At 46.4% G+C, this 22,586-nt stretch overlaps 1 protein-coding gene and 1 pseudogene across 3 annotated transcripts in view; one reads left to right on the forward strand and one right to left on the reverse strand.

Moving 5' to 3' along the window:
- The window catches only part of LOC134966441 (myb-related transcription factor, partner of profilin-like), a 91,138-nt gene that overhangs the window by 36,610 nt on the left and 31,942 nt on the right, over positions 1 to 22,586 (forward strand). For 2 of the 3 annotated variants that reach the window (XM_063943192.1, XM_063943193.1), the window contains exon 3: positions 21,052 to 21,134. In XM_063943192.1, the coding sequence (XP_063799262.1) occupies positions 21,086 to 21,134 (49 nt within the window). In that variant the 5' untranslated portion in view covers positions 21,052 to 21,085. Of the gene's footprint in view, positions 1 to 10,080; positions 10,168 to 21,051; positions 21,135 to 22,586 lie in introns of those variants that run through there. The other variant, XM_063943194.1, reaches the window with a different exon arrangement.
- LOC134968376 (5S ribosomal RNA) lies at positions 12,847 to 12,965 on the reverse strand (annotated as a pseudogene).

The following is a 22,586-nucleotide window of genomic DNA, read 5'->3' on the forward strand; positions in this document are numbered from 1 at the left end:
CGTCTTCAGTGAAAAGGCAGCCGATGTTCTGCCGCCCCATAGAGAGTGGAATTGTCCCATCAATCTCATCCCCGGCAAGAAGCCACCTAGGGGGCGTACTTATCCGTTATCTGTACCTGAAACCGAGGCAATGAGTGAGTACATCAGGGAGAATTTACAGAAAGGATTCATCCGCCCTTCGTCCTCGCCCGCCGGAGCGGGTTTTTTCTTTGTTAAAAAGAAAGATGGAGGATTACGTCCGTGCATCGATTATCGGGGGCTCAACGATATTACCATCAAAAATAGTTATCCATTACCTCTCATCACTGAATTATTTGACAGAGTCAAGGGAGCCCGCATTTTCACTAAGTTAGATCTCCGCAGTGCCTACAATCTCATCAGGATCCGAAGTGGCGATGAATGGAAAACTGCCTTTAACACTCGGGATGGTCATTACGAGTACCTTGTTATGCCGTTCGGGTTGAGTAATGCCCCAGCAGTGTTCCAGCACTTTGTTAAAGAAATTTTCTGTGATGTCTTGTATAAATATCTTGTAGTCTATTTGGATGATATCCTTATCTTCTCTCAAGATCTCTCCTCGCATCGCCTTCAAGTTCGTGAGGTCCTCCGATGTCTTTGTGAGAACTGTCTCTACGGCAAGTTGTCTAAATGTACCTTCGAAGTTCCTTCCATACCCTTCCTGGGGTATGTAATTACCGGATCAGATTTCCAGATGGACCCGACAAAATTAGAAGCTATTGCTAATTGGTCCATTCCGCGTACTCTCAAGTCCATTCAGCGATTCCTGGGGTTCGCTAATTATTATAGGAAGTTCATCAGAGGATTCTCAACTCTCATTGCTCCTATTACCAGCTTAACTTTGAAAAGGGGCAGATCATTCCAACTGGTCAGAAGTTGCCTTGGCTGCATTTCAAAAAATCAAGCAGGCTTTCATGTCCGCCCCAGTTCTGTCACAACCAGATGTTAACAAGCCGTTCGAGTTGGAGGTAGATGCTTCTACAGTGGGAGTTGGAGCTGTTCTCTCCCAAGTGGGGGTTGATAGAAAGATTCATCCCTGTGGTTTCTTCTCTCTCAAGTTCCTTCCTGCGGAGGCTAATTACTCCATCGGTGACCAAGAATTATTGGCGATCAAGCTGGCCCTTGAGGAGTGGAGGTATCTCCTGGAAGGGGCAAAGTATCCATTTAACATCTACAGGAATCACAAGAACCTGCTCTACTTAAAGGCAGCCCAGTGTCTTAATCCTCACCAGGCCCAGTGGGCAATGTTTTTCTCTCGTTTCAACTTTAAGCTTCATTTCCATCCAGGTTCTCAGAATACCAAAGCTGATGCCCTGTCCCGTTCTATGGGATCCAAAGAGGAGATTTCCGATCCAGTTCCTCATTCCGTTTTGAATCCAGTTGTGTTTGCCTCATCTCAAGTTACTCCTGTTCCGCCTCCTGGCAAGATTTTTGTTTCCCCCGAGCTTCGTTCTAAGTTGTTGTCTTGGGCTCATCAGTCTAAGTTCACAGGGCATCCTGGTGTCCTAAAGACTTTTAAGTTCCTGTCTGAAACCTACTGGTGGCCTAAAATGAAGGTCGACATCAAGGACTTCGTGGCATCCTGCCCCAAATGTGCCCAGCATAAGACTCTCCGTCAGTCTTCGGCAGGTCAGTTACAGCCATTATCAATACCCAGCCGTCCCTGGTCTCACCTGTCCATGGACTTCATCTCCGATCTACCCTCCTCTCAAGGATTCAATACCTTCTGGGTAGTTGTCGACAGGTTTACCAAAATGGCCCACTTTGTTCCACTCCAGGGCCTTCCCTCGGCTCCAAAACTTGCTCAAGTCTTCCTACGGGAGACCTTTCGTTTACATGGACTGCCTACTGAAATTATATCTGACCGAGGAGTTCAGTTCGTAGCAAGGTTTTGGAGAGCCCTCTGTTCTGCCCTACAAGTTAAACTTAAGTTTTCGTCAGCCTACCACCCTCAGACGAATGGACAGACAGAAAGGGTAAATCAAGAATTAGAGACCTTCTTGAGACTTTATATTTCCTCTTCCCAAGATGATTGGGTAGACCTGCTTACCTGGGCTGAATTTGCTCACAACTTTCGCTATCATACTGCCACGGAGACCACCCCGTTCTTTGCTGTATATGGGCAACATCCTCGTGTTCCAGATTTCCAAGATCTACCAAACATCGATGTTCCTGCAGCCACTTCTGTTCTAAAATCAGTTTTCGTCTACTTGGAGGAAAATTCATGTTTCCCTTAAAAAGGCCTCAAGTCGTTACAAGTTCTTTGCTGACCGCAAAAGACGTGCAGTTCCCAGCCTAAAACCCAATGATAAGGTTTGGCTTTCCACTCGGAACCTTCGTCTCAGAGTGCCATCAATGAAGTTTGCACATCGCTTTATTGGTCCTTTTCCCATTGACAAAGTCATCAGTCCTGTAGCGTACAAGCTCAGATTGCCTCCTTATTTGCGAATACCTAATGTCTTTCGTGTCTCTCTCCTTAGACCCTTGATCCTGAATCATTTCCAGAAAGCTCTTCCTGTTGGTCCCAAAGTACGAACTCAAAGGGGCATTGAGTTTGAAATAGAGAAGATTCTGGATTCTCGTTGCCGGTACGGTCATCTGCAATACCTTATCGACTGGTCCGGCTATGGTCCTGAGAAAAGGAGTTGGGTAAATGCTACAGATGTCCATGCTCCAAGGTTGATCCATGTTTTCCACAGAACTCATCCTTCCAAGCCACGTGGGTGTTCGGTGCCCACCCATAAAGGGGGGGGGTACTGTCAGGAATCGACTTACTGCAGCTGCATCTGTCCGCCGGCGCGGTCTCCGTCTGGGGCTTCCGTGTCTTGCTGCCACTGGTCACCTTGTCGCCAGATGTCATCCTGGGCCTGGGGACACTCCTGTTGTCAGCGGGCGTGCATGCACGCCGCGTTCCCGCTGGGCCGCGGCATGGGCGCCGCCATGACAGTTCCCATCAGCTCCTTTGCTTCGGCCAATCCGGAGCTTGGCCGCACCTCCCCATTCACTCCCAGCCAATACCTGCAGACCGGGGGGTATATCAGGAGCAGCATGGAGAGTCAGTCCTTGCCCTGGACTTCGTGTCATTCCTCTGACTTGTGTCACTGGCTCCGTTTTCCAGTACCTCTGAGTTCCTACTCTGCCTTCCAGTCTGATCCTGCATTGCCGTGGAACTACAAGCACCAGCAACCCGGGTACCTGTGATCAGGCTTCATTGTTACATACCATACAGACTTTGCCATAAGACTTTCAACTTCTTTACTACTTATCCATTATTGCATATCCTCTGTTACCATCAAGTATTCCTGCTGCCATACTATCTGTGAAAACTGTTTAATAAACAACTTAGCGCACATGCGCAGGAATCCTATTCGGCCTCCTTGTTTTCTCCATCCTGTCTCCACTGACCCACTAGTGTCCCCTCCGGGAACACAAACTAGACAGAACCTGATATAACCCGCTGAAAGTTTAATGCTTAATGCATACATCCGCACTGTCCCGATTCCAGTGGGACAGTCCCGCTATTCGGACACTGTCCCACAGTCCCACCCGCGAGCCGCAGTTTCCCGCGGGCGAGGGGCAGTTTGGGGGAGCATGTGATTACAGCTGCTCTGCCCTGCAAAGCAGCCAGCAATCACTGAATAGATGCCGTGCGCAGCCTGCCCCTCCTCCCAAGGCCACACCCCCTTTTAGGTCCCTCACACCAGGTCCCGCCTTAGAATCTTAAGAAGTTGGGAGTCATGCTTAATGCTCATTGAGGAGATTAATAGGTCACCTTCACCAATTGTTGATGTCTAGCCAGACAGGTTTATAATCAAATATATTCAGCATCCAGAGACCTAGTACACTGTAACCCCACCTTAGCATCCGTCTGTTATTGTTATCTGTTTCTCCCATCTACTGGTGCTTATTCAGTCATGCAGTCATCTCCAGAAGGGAAGCGGTTAAAATAACGCTAGTCGGGATCCCGGAGGTTACAGTGCCAACGCCGGAATCCTGACTAGCGGTGAAATGCTGCTGCTGGAATACCAGCGACACAGACTATTCTCCCTCTGTGGGTGTATACAGCGTGGCAAGCACAACAAGTCTGCAATGGGCTTTCTAGCGCTTGCCCCTCTGCCAGCATTGTAGCTGACAGGATCCCACTGTCAGGATAAAGACAGGCGGGATCCCATCCACCGACAATTCATACTGAACCTCTCCAGAGTACACCTTTATAAACTCTTAATGCATTCCCCCACCTCTTATAAGTGTCAGCGGCTTCAACGGCTAAGAATGCTAGAGAGAATATTTAAGATTTACATTGCTCCTCTCCAACAGTACAAGTATCCTAGGTTACCACTAGAAAAGTGTACCACCTGTACCAACAGCCAATAATATTACATACTGTTAGCGAGTTGGTTACAATTTTATTAGAATACGTTAGGGAGATCTACATTTGGTATGCATTGATCTGTGAGTTCAGGTGAGTTACCTATGCAGTGAGAGTCACCATTCTGATAACAGCTCTAGTATTTAACTGTTATCTATTGCTTTATTTAACCAATGCCTTTAATAATTATTATTTATGCCCTATTCCAAATTTTATTTACAATTGTCTACATACTGTAGTGCCAATTTTGTTACTTGCATTTCCATCACAAGGACGCCACTTCCCCACTTCCATATTAATAAATGTTTATGTGTGGTTCTATAAGTGAGACTTGATGACAGATGCGAGGGATCTCCCACATAGACCACAGGCGGAGGTATTTCTCCTATATGCTTAAACTGTGAAAATTCAGATGGAAGCATTGTGCCAGAGATAAGAAGGTGATATCACATATACTCCAACAGTTCTGAGTAAGAAGTCACGGGGCATGTTAAACCAGATGCCATAGGAACACATCTTGTAAAATGAACACCTGAGCTTTACAATTGTGTTTACATAGATAAAACTCAGAGGGAAAGTACAAATAGTGTGGCATGTTTAAACATCAGGGAGTGTGGGCTATTTTAAAGCTGTATACATTTAAAGTCATATTATTTGCAGTCAGTGTTCTGAGCCTCTGAAAGGTAATTGTGGATTGGTGCTAATAGAGACCGGAGGTAAAATTACCCCAGTATTGGGGTACATTTCAGTATGATAGCTAACATGGGGGGGTAATTCTGAGTTGATCGTAGCAGCAAATTTGTTAGCAGTTGGGCAAAACCATGTGCACTGCAGGGGGGGGGGGGGAGATATAACATTTGCAGAAATAGTTAGATTTGGGTGGGTTATTTTGTTTTTGTGCAGGGTAAATACTTGCTGCTTTATTTTTACACAGCAATTTAGATTTCAGTTTGTACACACCCCACCCAAATCTAACTCTCTCTGCACATGTTATATCTGCCCCCCTGCAGTGCACATGGTTTTGTCCAACTGCTAACAAATTTGCTGCTGCGATCAACTCTGAATTAGGCCCATGAACTCTAACCCTTCCCACCAGTGTCCATGCCAATGCCTGTGGGAACACGCAGGACACACACGTACAGCAATCATATACCAGTATATTTTCCTGAAATGAAATGAAAGTTATGGAAGGGCAACACATTGCATAGTAAAGTCATACCTCCCAACTTTCCCGATATCAGCGGGACAGTCCCGCTATTCGGACACTGTCCCGCTGTCCCACCCGTGGGCAGCATTGTCCCGCGGATGGGGGGGAGGGCAGTTAGGGGAGGCTTTGATCACCCGCTGCTCTGTTAAGCAGCGAGTCATCTTTGCATAGATGCCGTGCGCGCATCTATTCAATGCTGGGAGGGAAGCAGGGGGCTGCCCAGCTGCCTGGGGTGCGCTGGGCACGCCCCCAAAATGATGAAAACCGGGTCCGTGATGCTCGACCATGCCCTCACATCAGAGGCCACACCCCTTTGATCACAAGCCAGGGCCTCTTTTTGGGTCACGCGCGGCATAGCTGACCCAGGGATATGAAAACGTGGGAGGTATGGTAAAGTAAAGGTAACTTATACTACACTGGTTCAAAAATAGGCTTATCTATGAGAGAGAGCCTTCTATGAAAGAAGCCACAAAGAAAATTACAGCATTAATTCAGAATTCCCACTTACTGAGAGACGGCTTCATTAAGTGGGACGGAAAACATTTCATATGCATGGAGGTAAACACCCGAGCCTGGGAGTGCCTACCTCCAGGCAGGGAAAGGTAAATGATTTCTGTAGGAGGCTTTGTTGTGGGGTGAGGTTTGGTTAGGCTATGGAGTAGGAGTTAGGGGGTGGGGTTTCAGGGCCATTTCAGAATTCCTGCAAGCATCCATCGTAGGATTTTTCCTCTTGGATGTTACCCGCCCTCCGTCCCTTGTGTGGTTGTTAGTTGCTGGTGTCAGCTTCTTGTGGCAGAGAAGAACAGTTGCAGTTGCAATATGTCTTCGGCTTGAGGTGCTCTCCCCTACAATACATGTCTTAGACTGATTCTACCTTACCTGGGGTCAGCAGCGGTCCAGGTGGGCCTCATGTTGTTGTGTCATTGGGGTGGGAGGTGAATACCTTGGGCATGGTTATGGGCTGGCTGCTCACCTCTCATGTGGTAGATCAGTGCGAGTACACAGTTGGTGATATTGCATTGTGGGGCCATTCTTTCTGTGCCACCACACTTTCTCTGTTTTCCTTTCTTCCTCTTTTAGTATTCTAGTTACATATAGGCTAATTAGATATCATTTTAAATAGTTTCATTTGTTTTAAATAGTTTAAATAGTTATTAATAAATAAATCTGACCTTCATTTCCCCTTATACAAGTCTCTGTCGTCATTTATTTGTGATTTGAGGTGTATTGTTTTACATTTCACTGTGGGGAGGGGGCATTGATCAGGCGATGGGGAGTTTATAAACTCCAAAGTGGATTGAACCCTCTGGACTTCAAAATTACACACAATGCCAAATAATCATGCAAGTCACTAAAAAGTGGCACAGCACTTCCTTCCAATGGTATATACAGTGTCGGACTGGGGCACGTAGGGCCCACCGGGGAAATGCAATGACAGGGCCCCATGGTTAGAGGCTTGGCTAACCATTAGTGCATGGTCTGGGACCCTTGATAAATATATATAGTAAATACTGCTAGTGCAGTCATGATATTCTACCAGATTAATAGCAGCAATGCACTGTAGAGAAAACACCATAGCCTTGTGCAGTATAAGGTAACATATGTATAATGTATAATTCATGTGCACAGTCTGGAACCTGATCCCTAGAGGAGAAGAAGGGGCCCCTGCAGTTGCAGGCAGTGGGGCCCACCAGTGGTTTCCCCTATACCCCTGTGGGCCAGTCCAGCCCTGGGTATATATATGAGAGATGCATAGTTTCAGAAATGTATTTGACGTTCCTGTGCAGTGACTGGGAGGTGGCCAAGCAGATGCACGGAAATGGTCCATCTTGTTATGGGACTTATGGGAGTGTCACAGGCCTGTCACATACTTGGTTGCAAACTGTTGGCTATTAGGTGTTGCTACTTACCTTGGACATCATTCTGTTGATATACTTACCTGCAGCTCTGTCTTTCTGTTATGAGGTTGAGCCATACATGCCTACTTTGCTGCCCCCTGCACCGGGAGGGGGCAGCCTGGTCGGTGCATAGAAGGCATGGCCAGCGGGAAGGTCGATTGTTGGGGGGGAGGGGGGCATCATTGTGACTCTCCACCCTACAATTCAGTGTTGTATAGCATGGGCAGGGCTATGATGACAGGACTTGGAAAGAATCATGTCATTCGGTCCCCCCTTGGACCGCCCACTTGTCCTCTGTTGTGGGCAGCAAAGAAAGGGGGGGGAGGGCTGGTGGAGCTTGTGGGAGACTTGCCTATCTTTCAGGGGAGCCGGGAGTGCCACCTGATATTTGGGAGCCTCCCGACCACATCGGAAGGGTAGGCAAGTATGGATTGAGCATTCCAGAACATTTTAACAGATAAATCTTTAATATACCACCTTTCTGTATGTGCAATATACTTTTTTTAAAATTAAATTCTGTTTGTTTTTAATATTGTTTTATATGTACTCCACTAAGCTTGTGTGTTTTCTGAGCTTCACCCAAGACACATAAGGAAGTGTATAAAGACACAAACAACGGATAAGCTCCTATTCACCTATTTTCTGGTATGATGCTTGTTTGAATATTTATTTGTGATATCACTGCATCTGATCTTGTTTAACCCTGATGGGACCACACTAAATATTTCCCTTGATCACCAGCACAGAAGGATCCCAAAGACAAGTTCTCAAAGATTTTATTGGCATGCAGGGGCAGACTGTCCATATGGCAGGGCCGGTGGGTTGGTCCGGTCACAAAGAGAGCAGGGAAGGCTGCGCACAGCTCAGCTCCCGTCTCTCAGTTTGTCCCCTGCCGCCCGAAGTGTCTGTTTCTTTGAAATATGGGGGCATGCCGCGAGTCCACCACCCCTGACCCGCGGCATGTCCCAGTGCGCTGTTGGCACACCCCTGCCCCCCGCTCGTAGTGTGCATTTCATTTAAAAATAGGGGCGTGCCACAAGTCCACTCCCCCAACTCGCGGCATTCCGGGTGAGCCACACCTGTGAGCCCCCTCTGCCATGCGCATGCCCCCCATACCATACTTGCCCACTTTTGGAAAAGCATTTCAGGGAGATTGTGAAAGTAACACCTATCAGCGCGGATGTCACTGCTACCTCTGAGACTGACAACCAAATGTAAATGAGCCCCAAAGTTTACTTCAGAGGTGGCCAACCAGTCAGTGACAAAGAACCAAAAAACCTTGTTAGATACGTCAAAGAGCCGACATCGAGCCGATGGCGCGCATGCAATAATGGAATGTGGCCTTGTGGCTGCTAGACCACACCCCTGGTATAAAATACATTGAAAAAGCCAGAACGACATAAAATAAATTTTTTAAAGCCAGATCCATTGAAAAAGCCACTTTCACAAAAAATAATTGAAAAAGGCAGATTCACATAATAAACTTCAGCTCCCCCATGTGTCACTCCAGCCATGTGTCACTACTGCCAAGACCCTGCTGTGTAACTCCAGCCAGGTCTCCCATGTGTCACTACTGCCAAGACCCTGCTGTGTCACTCCAGCCAGCTCCACCATGTGTCACTCCAGCCAACACCCTTCTGTCACTCCAGCCAGCTCCCCTATGTGTCACTCCTGCTGCCACTCTCCTATGTCACTCCAGCCAGCTCTCCCATGTGTCACTCCTGCTACCACCCTCCTATGTCACTCCAGCCAGCTCTCCCATGTGTCACTACTTTCAGCACCCTCCCACATCACTCCTGCCAGGACCCTCCTGTGTCTCTCCAGCCAGATCTGCCATGTGTCACTCTAGCCACCATCATGTATTCCTACAGCACCCCCATCCTCTCATGCCATTGCAGCAGTCCCTAATGTGTCCTCTGTTTGCTTGTGGGTGTCTCACCTATAGTATCTGATGCCTTCAGTTTTCAATCCCTGTAGTGCTGCTGCGTGTCTGGCTGGAGTGCAGTGATTTCTGTATCTGTTGTGGTCACATGATTTAGAGTGTTAGGAGCCACATTTGAATAAAGAAAGAGCCACATGCGGCTCAAGAGCCACAGGTTGGCCACCGCTGATCTACTTGTTGAAGAAAAGACACTGATATTTTTCAGGATTGTTTGTGTATTGTGTTTTACAAGAGGTTCCATATACTGTAAGTGGCTCTGAGAAACCTTATTTAAAATGCATGTAGCCATAGGGATCATTGTGCCTTATAACAATGCAGGGAAATGGCACTGATGAACTCATTTGAATGTATGTATCTGATTTATTTTTATTCCCCAACAATGTAAAGTAAAATCAGGGAGATTGCTGGTTTATTCAGGGAGTGAGGGAGATTGCTACTATTTCAGGGAGTCTCCTGCAGAATGAGGGAGGGTAGGCAACTCTGCCCCATACCAAGCACTGAAGCACCTTTGCGCGCATGTTTCGAGAATGCCAATGGATGAATTGTGGACCAGCATGACTGTGTCTTTATAATCAGTGTTTGCCTATGAAAATCCTGTAACACTCAGAGCACACTGTACATGAGGGGGATCTGGCCACACCCTGCACAGTTATAAGAAAGTCTGACTCACTCTCTGTGAAAGTGAAACTAAATCCATTCTATTTGTTTTCTGGATTTGAATGTAGCAGACAACGTAAGTTCCTTGTTAAAGTTACTATTACGATTTTTGGGGAAAATTTAACTATACAGATAAATGTCGGCTAAATACTAGAATCAGAACATTCTTAGAATAATTGTATTGAGTAAAATGTACTGTATGTATATACTGTTTGCAGTGTTTTATTTGATGAGAAATGGTGCCAATACTCACCTAAAGTTACAGGCTGATTGTAGGAGCAGCTAGACACTTATGCTGCTTTCACATCGTAAAACCTGCTTTTGAAACGGTTCTTTAAACGGTTCTTAAAACGGGATAGAGCAGTTAAACCCCCTTCACATCGCATGTTGTAACCAGTATATTACCATTTCATTACCGTTTTGGTACCTTTCACACTGAACCCGTTTCACCCATACAAAACAGTGGTTGTCATTATAAATGGACTTTTCTGGCCCACACATTATTAATAATTATTAATTAATTAATTATTATTAATTTGGATAGTCGTACGATGGAACCCAGCAGCTTGAAGCATTTTAACCATGTTTTTATATATGAGTGCATCCTTGACTGTCCCAGTTATTTGTCTGCAGATTTCCTCATCCCCTCTGATTCTTAGCAGCTCCCTCACCTCTTCATCACTCCAAGTTGCCATTGTATAATATATTTTCAGTAAGAAAACGCTTCTAAACCCTCTCTCATGTGTCTGATGTGTTTTTCCTCCAGCTTCCTGCTTCTGCCTGGTGACATCACACATGGAGACAGCCTATTACCGTTTCTGAGCCTTTCACACTGCATAGTGAAACGGTTCTGAACCGGGTAGGACCCTGCTTTTTAACCGTTTCAAAATACCAGTATTTTGAAAACGGTAAATTCAAGGTGGCCCTTTCACACCGCAGCTAGAACCGTTTAGGAAGGCTGAAAGATCAGCAATTTACCGGGTTAAAGCTGCGGTGTGAAAGGGGTATTATTTTACTTGCTCTGAAATAATTTCACCAATTTTTTTTTTTTCTTGTTTCTGGATGCAGTTACCAGAATAAAATATTAAATATAAAAAAACAAAGTTGCGGGTACAGCATTCCACTCTGTACCACACTTGCCTACCTGACCCCATACTTGCCTACTTTTGAAAAAGCATATCAGGGAGATGTGAAAGTAACACCTATCAGCGCAGGTGCATACTGCTACATCGGAGAGGCGTGTCATGAAAATGACTTACATCCAAATGTAAATGTGCCCCAAAGTTAGTAAGATCTATTTGCTGAAGAAAAGACACTGATATTTTGCAGGATTTGTTTGTGTATTGTGTTTTACTTGAGGTTCCATACACTGTAAGTGGCCATAGGGATCATTGTGCCTTATAACCAATGCAGGGAAATGGCGCTGATGATCCCATGTGAATGTATGTATCTCTGATTTCTTTTTCCCCCAAGAATATAATAGCTGCATAATGGGGGTAAGGTGCAATCAGGGAGATTGCTGGACTATTCAGGGAGTCAGGGAGATTGCTGCTACAGTATTTCAGGGAGTCTCCTGCAGAATGAGGGAGGGTAGGCAACTATGCCTGACCCTCTCCGTGAGGAAGAAAATGCTCTGTTCCTGGACTTTCCTGGTAATGTATGATTGCCATCACCTGTGGAGAAACACCTTTCTTATCAATTAACTAGCTCACCACAGGTGATGGCAATCATACATTACCAGGAAAGTCCAGGAACAGAGCATTTTCTCCCTCATGGAGAGGGTCAGGTAGGCAAGTATGCTCTGTAGCCTCAGGAAAAACTCTGCATGCGTGCTACATTTATTGAGCACCCAACTGATAATTGATTCCGTAATCTTCTGTCTTTGTCTTATGATATTCTTGTTGGTATAGGACCAGAGGCGGATTGGCCATAGGCTTTACAGGGCAGATTCCCGGTAGGCCGACGCACGCGTGGGGCCTGTTTTGTTTGAGGACATGTGGTTCTATTTATAGACATAATGAATAAGATGTAAAATAATTTGCATATATGAAAATGACTTTGCCACTTAGCCTGTGATTGCAGATGATCTAGTGTATGCTCTGCCTGCTTGGCTGACATATAAGATTGAGTGAATAGTGATTGGGATACGGTTGGTGTAATAAGTAAGAAAATATATATTTCTAAAGAATTCTATAGTTTCCTAAATTCTAAAGGTGTATCATATAATGTGCTCATAATATTTAATTTTATTTCCTTTTAACTTCCCCCTTGAATATGCACAAGGAGAAAAGTATGACTCTTGTTTGGGCGCACTCTTATTTTATTATCTAAGTGTTAATTGATGAGTGATGTGCCTAAAAGTTAATAGTGTAGTCTTTATTTCTGCTCTTTAAAATACATGGGAAATCAACAAAACAAATTAACCATAAATAGCCATTGATATGCCAGATGGGAGATATGTCTCCCAAAATTGTGAAATGTTCAGATCTTAATTATGCCTGGATAAATGCATATCGGAAGATAGCTACATACTATGCTGCTTCCGTCTGCCAAAGATCTGTACAAACTGTGTTTGTATTAATGCAGCCCTGAATTGGGTTAAATTCGTGAGTGGGAGAGCCCACACACTAATTAACAATTTTAATAATTAACCACTATCATGGATAAATTGTGACGAATAAAGGTTCAAGAAGTAGTAGGATTAAGTATAAGTGGTGATACTGCTGTTGGTGTTGTTTCTATAGGGAAGGGAGTCTTCCTACTTCACTGGGTATTCCCTAGCAGTCGCCTGTCTAGGTACTGACCCAGCCCACCTCCGTTTAGCTTCCAAGATCGAACGAGATTGGGCGTGAACGTAGGGGTATGGTCGTAGGAAGATTTGACCCTATACCACCAATGAGAGTGCACCGAAACGGAAGGATTGATTCCTCCTCAGGAAAAGAATGATAGGACTACGTGGGGAAGGGGAATGGCAGCAGTTGGGTAGGTGTGAATCTGCTGTCCACGTTAGACTGAAGAGACGTGTCTCCTGAGGGGACACGCTCCCCAGAATTGTGGATGAGAGTTCACAGAAGGAAGAAAAGCAGGAAGATAGTTACATGGTGGAGGAGATGTTGAAATAGACAATTAAATTTAATTACAGTGGGTCCCTTTCGGTCACCTCAATTGTTTAAATACTGATGGATCCTGGTTCAAATAAGTCACTGTGACAGATGTCAAGGCAAATACCAAAAATAAAGATAGAAAATGAAAATAAAAATAAACATAAAAATAATAATAAATTCTTGTAATTGGTGGCCATTCACTAAGTATGGTATAGCGTTACTTGTACATAACAGACCCTAATAGTATTTTGTACCTGATGAACTTATATGGTACACCAAAACCTTAAATGTCACTTGTGATAGTGGCAGAGAATTTTTCTGTCAAACCAGTTATTGCTTTTTAACATGAAACAATGTGTGAGGCAAATGGATTATCACCTATATAATAATCACTTAGTGACATGCCCTCAGAGAAACAGAAACGTAATACACACAGTTTGAAAATGCCTAGGGCAGACTAAATGCGGGATCGCACAACACCTGTCCCTGTTCCATTGAATGTGAGGAAATAATATTTCACAATGTACTTAAACAAAGAATTAAGCAGATATGCTATACTCATTCACTGGGAACACCAGCAATATAAATAGCAGGAATACTTTCTGAAACACACAATATTTTGCTAGAGCATGAAGGCTTAATCAGATAAAGCAGATAAGTGTTAAGTGTCACCCCTTCAATCGGTAGGCAGACGGGGTGCCCGCAGGAAATGCGGGGCCACAAATTATTCGCCCCTATCACAAGGTTGTATCACAATGTACCCACGTGAGAGAGTACACACATATGCAATACAGCCTAGCTGGAAGTACCAGTAATATTAGTGACAGAGATTCTTTCAGAGGCACAGAAATATTCTGCTAAAGCACAAGATCTGGATCAATAAGGCATTAAATATCACCCATTCAAATGTCAGACAGGCAAGGTGCCCACAAGGAAAACGCGTTTCACCCGGTCACGGGCTTGTACACTTCCATTCTGAGCTCAGAATGGAAGTGAACATCACCTTGTGATAGGGGCGGATAATTTGTGGCCCCGCATTTCCTGCGGGCACCCCGTCTGCCTACCGATGCCCAGGAACAAAAGTCCTCCCCGGCTGCTCCAAAACCCGCAGCATGACGCTGGGGCTCCCCTGAGGGAGTCCGCACCGGTGGGGGCACGTCTTCGACTTTTCAGTCAGGCCTGGGTCAGTTCGGACCTGAATCCCTGGGTGTTGGAAATAGTTTTCCAGGGTTACAAATTGGAATTCGAGGAGGTGCCCCCGTGCCGATTTTTCAAATCGTCCCTACCAGCTTCCACATCGGACAGGGATGTAGTGTTAGCTGCAATTCAAATGCTGTGTATACAGCAAGTGATAATCAAGGTTCCCCTGCACCAGCAGGGAAGAGGTTACTACTCAACCCTATTTGTGGTCCCGAAACCGGACGGTTCGGTCAGACCGATTTTGAATCTGAAATCCCTAAACCTGTACATAAAAAGATTCAAATTCAAAATGGAATCACTCAGGGCGATAATAGCCAACATGGAGGAGGGGGAGTTTATGGTGTCTCTGGACATAAAGGATGCGTACCTTCATGTCCCCATATATGCCCCTCATCAGGAATACCTGAGATTCGCTGTACAGGATTGTCATTACCAATTTCAGACGTTGCCGTTTGGACTTTCCACGGCCCAGAGGATTTTCACCAAGATAATGGCGGAAATGATGGTGGTCCTGCGCAAGCATGGGGTCACAATTATCCTATACTTAGACGATCTCCTGCTAAAAGCGAGATCAAGAGAGAAATGGCTGAGCAGTGTGGCGCTCTCTCTGAGAGTGCTCCAGCAACACGGTTGGATTCTAAATCTACCGAAGTCACAGTTGATTCCGACAACTCGACTACCGTTCCTAGGTATGATACTGGATACGGAACAAATGATGGTCTTCCTCCCAATAGAGAAAGCCCAAGACATTTAGAACATGGTCAGAGACCTGCTAAAACCGAAAAGGGTGTCAGTTCACCAATGCACTCGAGTTCTGGGGAAAATGGTGGCGGCCTACGAGGCCATTCCCTTCGGAAGGTTCCATGCAAGGACTTTTTCAATGGGACCTTCTGGACAAGTGGTCCGGGTCCCATCTGCATTTACATCGGAAAATAACTCTGTCCCGAGGAACCAGAGTGTCCCTCCTGTGGTGGTTGCAAAGTGCTCACCTGCTGGAGGGTCGCAGGTTCGGGATTCAGGACTGGATCCTGGTTACCACGGACGCGAGCCTCCGAAGATGGGGAGCGGTCACACAGGGAAGGACTTTTCAGGGTCTTTGGTCAGACCAGGAGTCCTGTCTACACATCAATGTGTTGGAACTCAGGGCAATTTACAACGGCCTTCGACAAGCGGAGAGTTTTCTTCGAAACCTTCCGGTTCTGATTCAATCAGACAATGTCACAGCAGTGGCTCATCTGAACCGCCAAGGCGGGACAAGAAGCAGAGTCGCGATGGCGGAAGCCACAAGGATCCTTCGCTGGGCGGAAAATCATGTAAGCGCTCTGTCGGCTGTCTTCATTCCGGGAGTGGACAACTGGGAAGCAGACTTCCTCAGCAGACACGATCTCCATCCAGGAGAGTGGGAACTTCATCAAGAAGTCTTTGCAGACGTAACACGTCTTTGGGGAACTCCTCAAATAGACATGATGGCGTCACGCCTCAACAAAAAACTTCGGAGGTATTGCGCCAGGTCTCGGGACCCTCAGGCAGTAGCAGTAGACGCACTGGTAACACCGTGGGTGTTCGACTCGGTCTACGTGTTCCCTCCTCTTCCTCTCATCACGAAAGTGTTGAGGATCATAAGACGAAGAAGAGTACAGACGATACTCGTGGTCCCAGACTGGCCTCGAAGGGCTTGGTACTCGGATCTACAAGAGATGCTCACAGGAGACCCCTGGCCTCTTCCTCTGAGGGAAGACCTGTTGCAGCAGGGGCCCTGTGTATTTCAAGACTTACCGCGGTTACGTTTGACGGCATGGCGGTTGAACGCCGAATCCTAGCAAAAAAGGGGATTCCGGAAGAGGTCATCCCTACTTTAATAAAGGCTAGGAAGGAGGTGACGATAAAACATTATCACCGTATCTGGCGAAAGTATGTGTCTTGGTGTGAGACCAAGAATGCACCTACGGAAGATTTTAATTTGGGTCGTCTTCTCCACTTCCTACAGACAGGAGTGGATATAGGCCTGAAATTAGGCTCGGTTAAGGTACAGATTTCGGCCCTCTCGATTTTCTTTCAGAAGGAATTGGCTTCTCTTCCAGAAGTCCAGACGTTTGTAAAGGGAGTGCTGCACATACAGCCCCCTTTTGTGCCTCCAGTGGCACCATGGGACCTGAACGTGGTGTTGCAGTTCCTAAAATCACAATGGTTTGAACCGCTTAACAAGGTTGAGTTGAAATTTCTTACCTGGAAGGTGGTAATGTTGTTGGCCTTAGCATCAGCAAGGCGAGTGTCAGAATTGGCGGCTCTATCACACAAGAGCCCCTACTTGATTTTTCATGTGGATCGAGCTGAATTGAGGACACGTCCGCAATTTTTGCCTAAAGTGGTTTCGTCGTTCCATATGAATCAACCTATTGTGGTGCCTGTGGCTACTGGTGACCTGGAGGATTCCAGATCCCTGGACGTAGTCAGGGCCTTAAAAAATTATGTAGCCAGGACGGCTAAAATTAGGAAAACAGAGGCTCTGTTTGTCCTGTATGCGGCCAATAAGATTGGCGCGCCTGCTTCAAAGCAGACTATTGCTCGCTTGATCTGTAATACGATTCAGCAGGCTCACTCTACGGCTGGATTGCCGGTACCAAATTCGGTTAAGGCCCATTCCACTAGGAAGGTGGGCTCTTCTTGGGCAGCTGCCCGAGGCGTCTCGGCTTTACAACTTTGCCGAGCGGCGACGTGGTCGGGATCAAACACTTTTGCTAAATTCTACAAGTTTGATACCCTTGCTGATGAGGACCTAGCGTTTGCTCAGTCGGTGCTGCAGAGTCATCCGCACTCTCCCGCCCGATTGGATGCTTTGGAATAAACCCCATGGTCCTTACGGAGTCCCCAGCATCCTCTAGGACGTAAGAGAAAATAAGATTTTAAACCTACCGGTAAATCTATTTCTCCTAGTCCGTAGAGGATGCTGGGCGCTCGTCCCAGTGCGGAAACTCTGCAAGACTGGAATATAGTTGTTGCTTACATAAGGGTTATGTTACAGTTGACATCGGTCTTGGACCGTTACTGTTATTTTTTGTTCATACTGTTAACTGGTTATGTAGGTTCCAGGTTACATGGTATGATTGGTGTGGGCTGGTGTGAATCTTGCCCTTGGATTGCTAAATCCTGCCTTGTATTGTACATCTCCTCTGGGCACAGTTCTCTAACTGAGGTCTGGAGGAGGGGCATAGAGGGAGGAGCCAGTGCACACCCATAGTCAAAGTTCTTTTTAGGTGCCCTACCTACTGCGGAGCCCGTCTATACCCCATGGTCCTTACGGAGTCCCCAGCATCCTCTACGGACTAGGAGAAATAGATTTACCGGTAGGTTTAAAATCTTATTTTTACAGATATTATGCCAAGTAGAGCTCCTGTCACGCATTGCTCCAGGCAGAGTCCCCTTTTACACATTCCGGCAGACAGAGTCCCCTTTTACACATTCCGGCAGGCATAGTCCGCTTTTACAGATTTCGGCAGGCAGAGCCCCTTTTACACATTCTGGCAGGTAGAGCTCTCTTTTACACATTACTGCAGGTAGAGATCCCTTCTACACAGTACGGAAGGTAGAGTCCCCTTTTACACAGTACCCATATAGCAGTCACTATCCCCCCTCCCATGGACCCATATAGCAGTCTCTACCCCGCTCCCCCTGTGGACCCATATAGCAGTCTCTATCCACCCCCCTGGATCCATATCGCAGACTCAATCCTCCCTTTCCCCTGAACCCATATAGCAGTCTCAACCCCTCTCGCCCCCCCCCCCTCCCCTCTCCCCATATAGCAGCTTTTAAACACCCGACTCCCTCCCTCCCTGGACACAGATTGCTGCTTCCTCCCCATACTCTGCACCCCAGCCCCCCTCACCAGATAGTGCCAGCTATCCCTTTAACAACCTTATATGTTTTCTTTTTTTAACAATGATCATCTGGGCAGCTGCACAGATGATCCGCTGCCCAGATCCGCTGCTGCTCGCTGCACAGATCCACACTCTTGCTGTGGCTTCGCCCCCTGCGACGCCCAGTGCGTGACGTCGGAAATGAAAACCCGGTCAGCAGCCCCTGTGACGTGAGCGGTCTTTCCTCAGTGGCACCATGTCTTGGAGCTACTGTAGTGCAATGACAAGTGGCTCAGCCATTCGGGCCGCTTGTCATTGCACACTGGTGGAGGACAGCGGGCCAGGCAGGATTAGTTTGAAGGCTGCATCTGGCCCACGGGCCGCATGTTGCCCACCCCTGCACTAGGGGGAGGTTAGGCTGTGGAGAGGGAAGGGGGGGGTAAGGCACTAGGGGGAGGTTTTGGCCATGGGGGGTAGGGTTAGGCACTAGGGGGAGGTTAGGCTGTGGAGAGGTAGGTTAGGCAATAGGGGAAGGTTGGGGGAGGTTAAGGTTAGGCTGTGGGGTGGGTTAATGGTAGGCACTAGGGGGAGGTTAGGTTGTAGAAGGAGTAGGGTTAAGCACTAGGGGGAGGTTAGGCTGTGGGGGAGTATGGTTAAGCACTAGAGGGAGGTTAGGCTGTGGGGGAGTAGAGTTAGGCTATGGGGGAGGTTAGGCTGTGGGGAGGTAGGGTTAGGCACTAGCAGGAGGTTAGGCTGTGGGAAGGTAAGGTTAGACACTAGCAGGAGGTTAGGCTGTGGGGAGGTAGGGTTAGGCACTAGCAGGAGGTTAGGCTGTGGGGAGGTAGGGTTAGGCACTAGCAGTAGGTTAGGCTGTGGGGAGGTAGGGTTAGGCACTAGCAGGAGGTTAGGCTGTGGGGTGGGTTAGGGATAGGCACTAGTGAGAGGTTAGGCTGTGGTGGGAGTAAAGTTAAGCACTAGGGGGTGGTTAGGCTATGGGGGCTAGAGTTAGGCACTAGAGGGAGTGTTAGGGGAAGGGATTAAGGGTAGAAATACTCACCAGAATGCCGTAACATCTGAGGTCTAACTCGGAAGTGATGTCAGATGACTGCCAAGACCCAGAAGATAATCCGTCCACCTGGAAAAAGCAAGTCACCACTCAGCCACCAGGGCAGATATGTTGACAGTCTAACATGGCCACATTTCATCACTGTCTACATGATGAATGTCAACATGGTTAACGTTGACATAATGATCATGTTGACATTCTCATAGCAACATGATGAATGTTTATATCTATATACATAAAAATGCTAAAAGCCCTTACAAATGTGACTTAACCAGGCCACTTAACCAGGTCATGAATATAAACACTGTCTGTGGGGTCTACCTATTAATATCTGTGAAGCCCATTCGGTATTGTGGGTCCCCTATTGCCAGGTTTAGGTAATGTCATCTGAAGATGGTGTTACACCTTCTGCCATTTGATAAATTGAACAGACACTGCAGTCCTCATAGTAGGCTATTGAGACATGGGGGGTCATTCCGAGTTGATCGCTAGCTGAAAATGTTCGCTGCGCAGCGATGATGCAAAAAAAGACACTTCTGCGCATGCGGCGCAATGCGCACGCGCGACGTACTTTCACAACGGCCAACTTTGTTAAGGTCTAGCAAAGCTTTTTAGTCGCACTGCTGGCCGCAGAGTGACTGACATGAAGTGGGCGTTTCTGGGTGTCAACTGACCGTTTTCAGGGAGTGTTCGGAAAAATGCAGGCGTGCCAGGAAAAACACAGGCATGGCTGGCCGAACGCAGGGCGTGTTTGTGACATCAAAACAGGAACTGAACAGTCTGAAGTCATCGCAAGCGCTGAGTAGGTCTGAAGCTACTCTGAAACTGCACAAAATTATTTTGTAGCCGCTGTGCGATCCTTTCGTTCGCACTTCTGCTAAGCTAAAATACACTCCCAGTGGGAGGCGGCATAGCGTTTGCACGGCTGCTAAAAACTGCTAGCGAGCGATCAACTCGTAATGACCCCCATAGTTAACTGAAAAATAATCCCTGTTCTCAAATAGATGATAGCAGTGATAATCCCTTACTTCCGCAAAGGCCAGAAAAATAAGTTAAGCCTTCTTCCCAAATAGACACCTAAAAAAGCTATGGCCCTCATTCCGAGTTGATCGCTCGCTAGCTGCTTTTATCAGCCATGCAAACGCTAAGCTGCCGCCCTCTGGGAGTGTATCTTAGCTTAGCAGAAGTGCGACCGAAAGGATCGCAGCGCTGCTACAAAAAAAGATTGTGCTGTTTCTGAGTAACTCGAGACTTACTCTTAGCTAGCGATCACTTCAGACTGTTTAGTTCCTGTTTTGATGTCACAAACACGCCCTGCGTTCGGCCAGCCACGCCTACGTTTCCCCAGCCACTCCTGCGTTTTTATCCGACACGCCTGCGTTTTTACACACACTCCCGAAAACGGTCAGTTACCACCCAGAAACACCCACTTCCTGTCAATCACTCTGCGGCCAGCAGTGCGACTGAAAAGCGTCTCTAGACCTTGTGTGAAACTGCATCGACTTTTGTAAAAGTACGTCGCGCGTGTGCACTGCGACCCATATGCATGCGCAGAAGTGCCGCTTTTTTACCTAATCGTCGCGCTGCGAATGAAAGCAGCTAGCGATCAACTCGGAATGACCACCTATGTACCAGTATAACCACTTCCCAGATATTTATTATTCTTAGCCACTCTGGAATAATTTGATTATAGGGTGACCCAGCGCTTCGTTAATTACTGTTTTATTTCATTCCAGGTGTCAATCACTAGAACTCTCAGCTACAAGCCTGATGAAAATTACAGAGTTTTTCTCTTTTTCAACATCCTCCAGTGGCAAAGGTACTGCACTTGTTTGGTTTATCAGGATATATTACTATAGAACATTAGATTAATCTGCACGTTTAGTGAAAAAATATGTTTTTAGATATTAAATCTTTATATATGGAGCAAGGTTTGTTTTGTACAGTTTTACATTGTCTGATAGACTTTTGGTCCAAACAAATACATATGCATTAACAAATCTCATCAGGGACAGGACACTGCCTGAGAGCTGGTAGGGCCAGGCAGCGGTCTATTCAAACTCCTGTAGTGCAAGACTACACTGACAGGATCATTGCATTAAATTGAGCTTGTGGTAAAAGGACACTTAGAAACATAAGTCTGGCGATCATCACTTTCACCCTTGTGGCACAAGATACATTAGGTTAAAGTTAGAATGAGTAAAGTCTTCACTTTATTTACCATATCCATGTTTGTCCCTTCATAAGATGGATCTATTCGTCCCATCCATCCATATGACACCTCTAATATGATGTATCCTCTGATACAATGCATCCTCAACAAAACAGGAAAGGGAAGTTTTGGGCTGATTTACAGTATAAATATATATATATATATATATATATATATATATATACTAGTGATGTGCACCGGAAATTTTTTGGGTTTTGTGTTTTGGTTTTGGGTTCGGTTCCGCGGCCGTGTTTTGGGTTCGGACGCGTTTTGGCAAAACCTCACCGAAAATTTTTTGTCGGATTCGGGTGTGTTTTGGATTCAGGTGTTTTTTTCAAAAAACACTAAAAAACAGCTTAAATCATAGAATTTGGGGGTCATTTTGATCCCATAGTATTATTAACCTCAATAACCATAATTTCCACTCATTTTCAGTCTATTCTGAACACCTCACACCTCACAATATTATTTTTAGTCCTAAAATTTGCACCAAGGTCGCTGGATGGCTAAGCTAAGCGACACAAGTGGCCGACACAAACACCTGGCCCATCTAGGAGTGGCACTGCAGTGTCAGACAGGATGGCACTTGAAAAAAATAGTCCCCAAACAGCACATGATGCAAAGAAAAAAAGAGGCGCAATGAGGTAGCTGTGTGACTAAGCTCAGCGACACAAGTGGCCGACACAAACACCTGGCCCATCTAGGAGTGGCACTGCAGTGTCAGGCAGGATGGCCCTTCAAAAAAATACTCCCCAAACAGCACATGATGCAAAGAAAAATGAAAGAAAAAAGAGATGCAAGATGGAATTGTCCTTGGGCCCTCCCACCCACCCTTATGTTGTATAAACAGGACATGCACACTTTAACGAACCCATCATTTCAGTGACAGGGTCTGCCACACGACTGTGACTGAAATGACTGGTTGGTTTGGGCCCCCACTAAAAATGAAGCAATCAATCTCTCCTTGCACAAACTGGCTCTACAGAGGCAAGATGTCCACCTCATCATCATCCTCCGATTCCTCACCCCTGTCACTGTGTACATCCCCCTCCTCACAGA

The sequence above is a fragment of the Pseudophryne corroboree genome, chromosome 10 (assembly GCF_028390025.1).
Source record: "Pseudophryne corroboree isolate aPseCor3 chromosome 10, aPseCor3.hap2, whole genome shotgun sequence".
Taxonomy (NCBI): Eukaryota; Metazoa; Chordata; class Amphibia; order Anura; family Myobatrachidae; genus Pseudophryne; species Pseudophryne corroboree.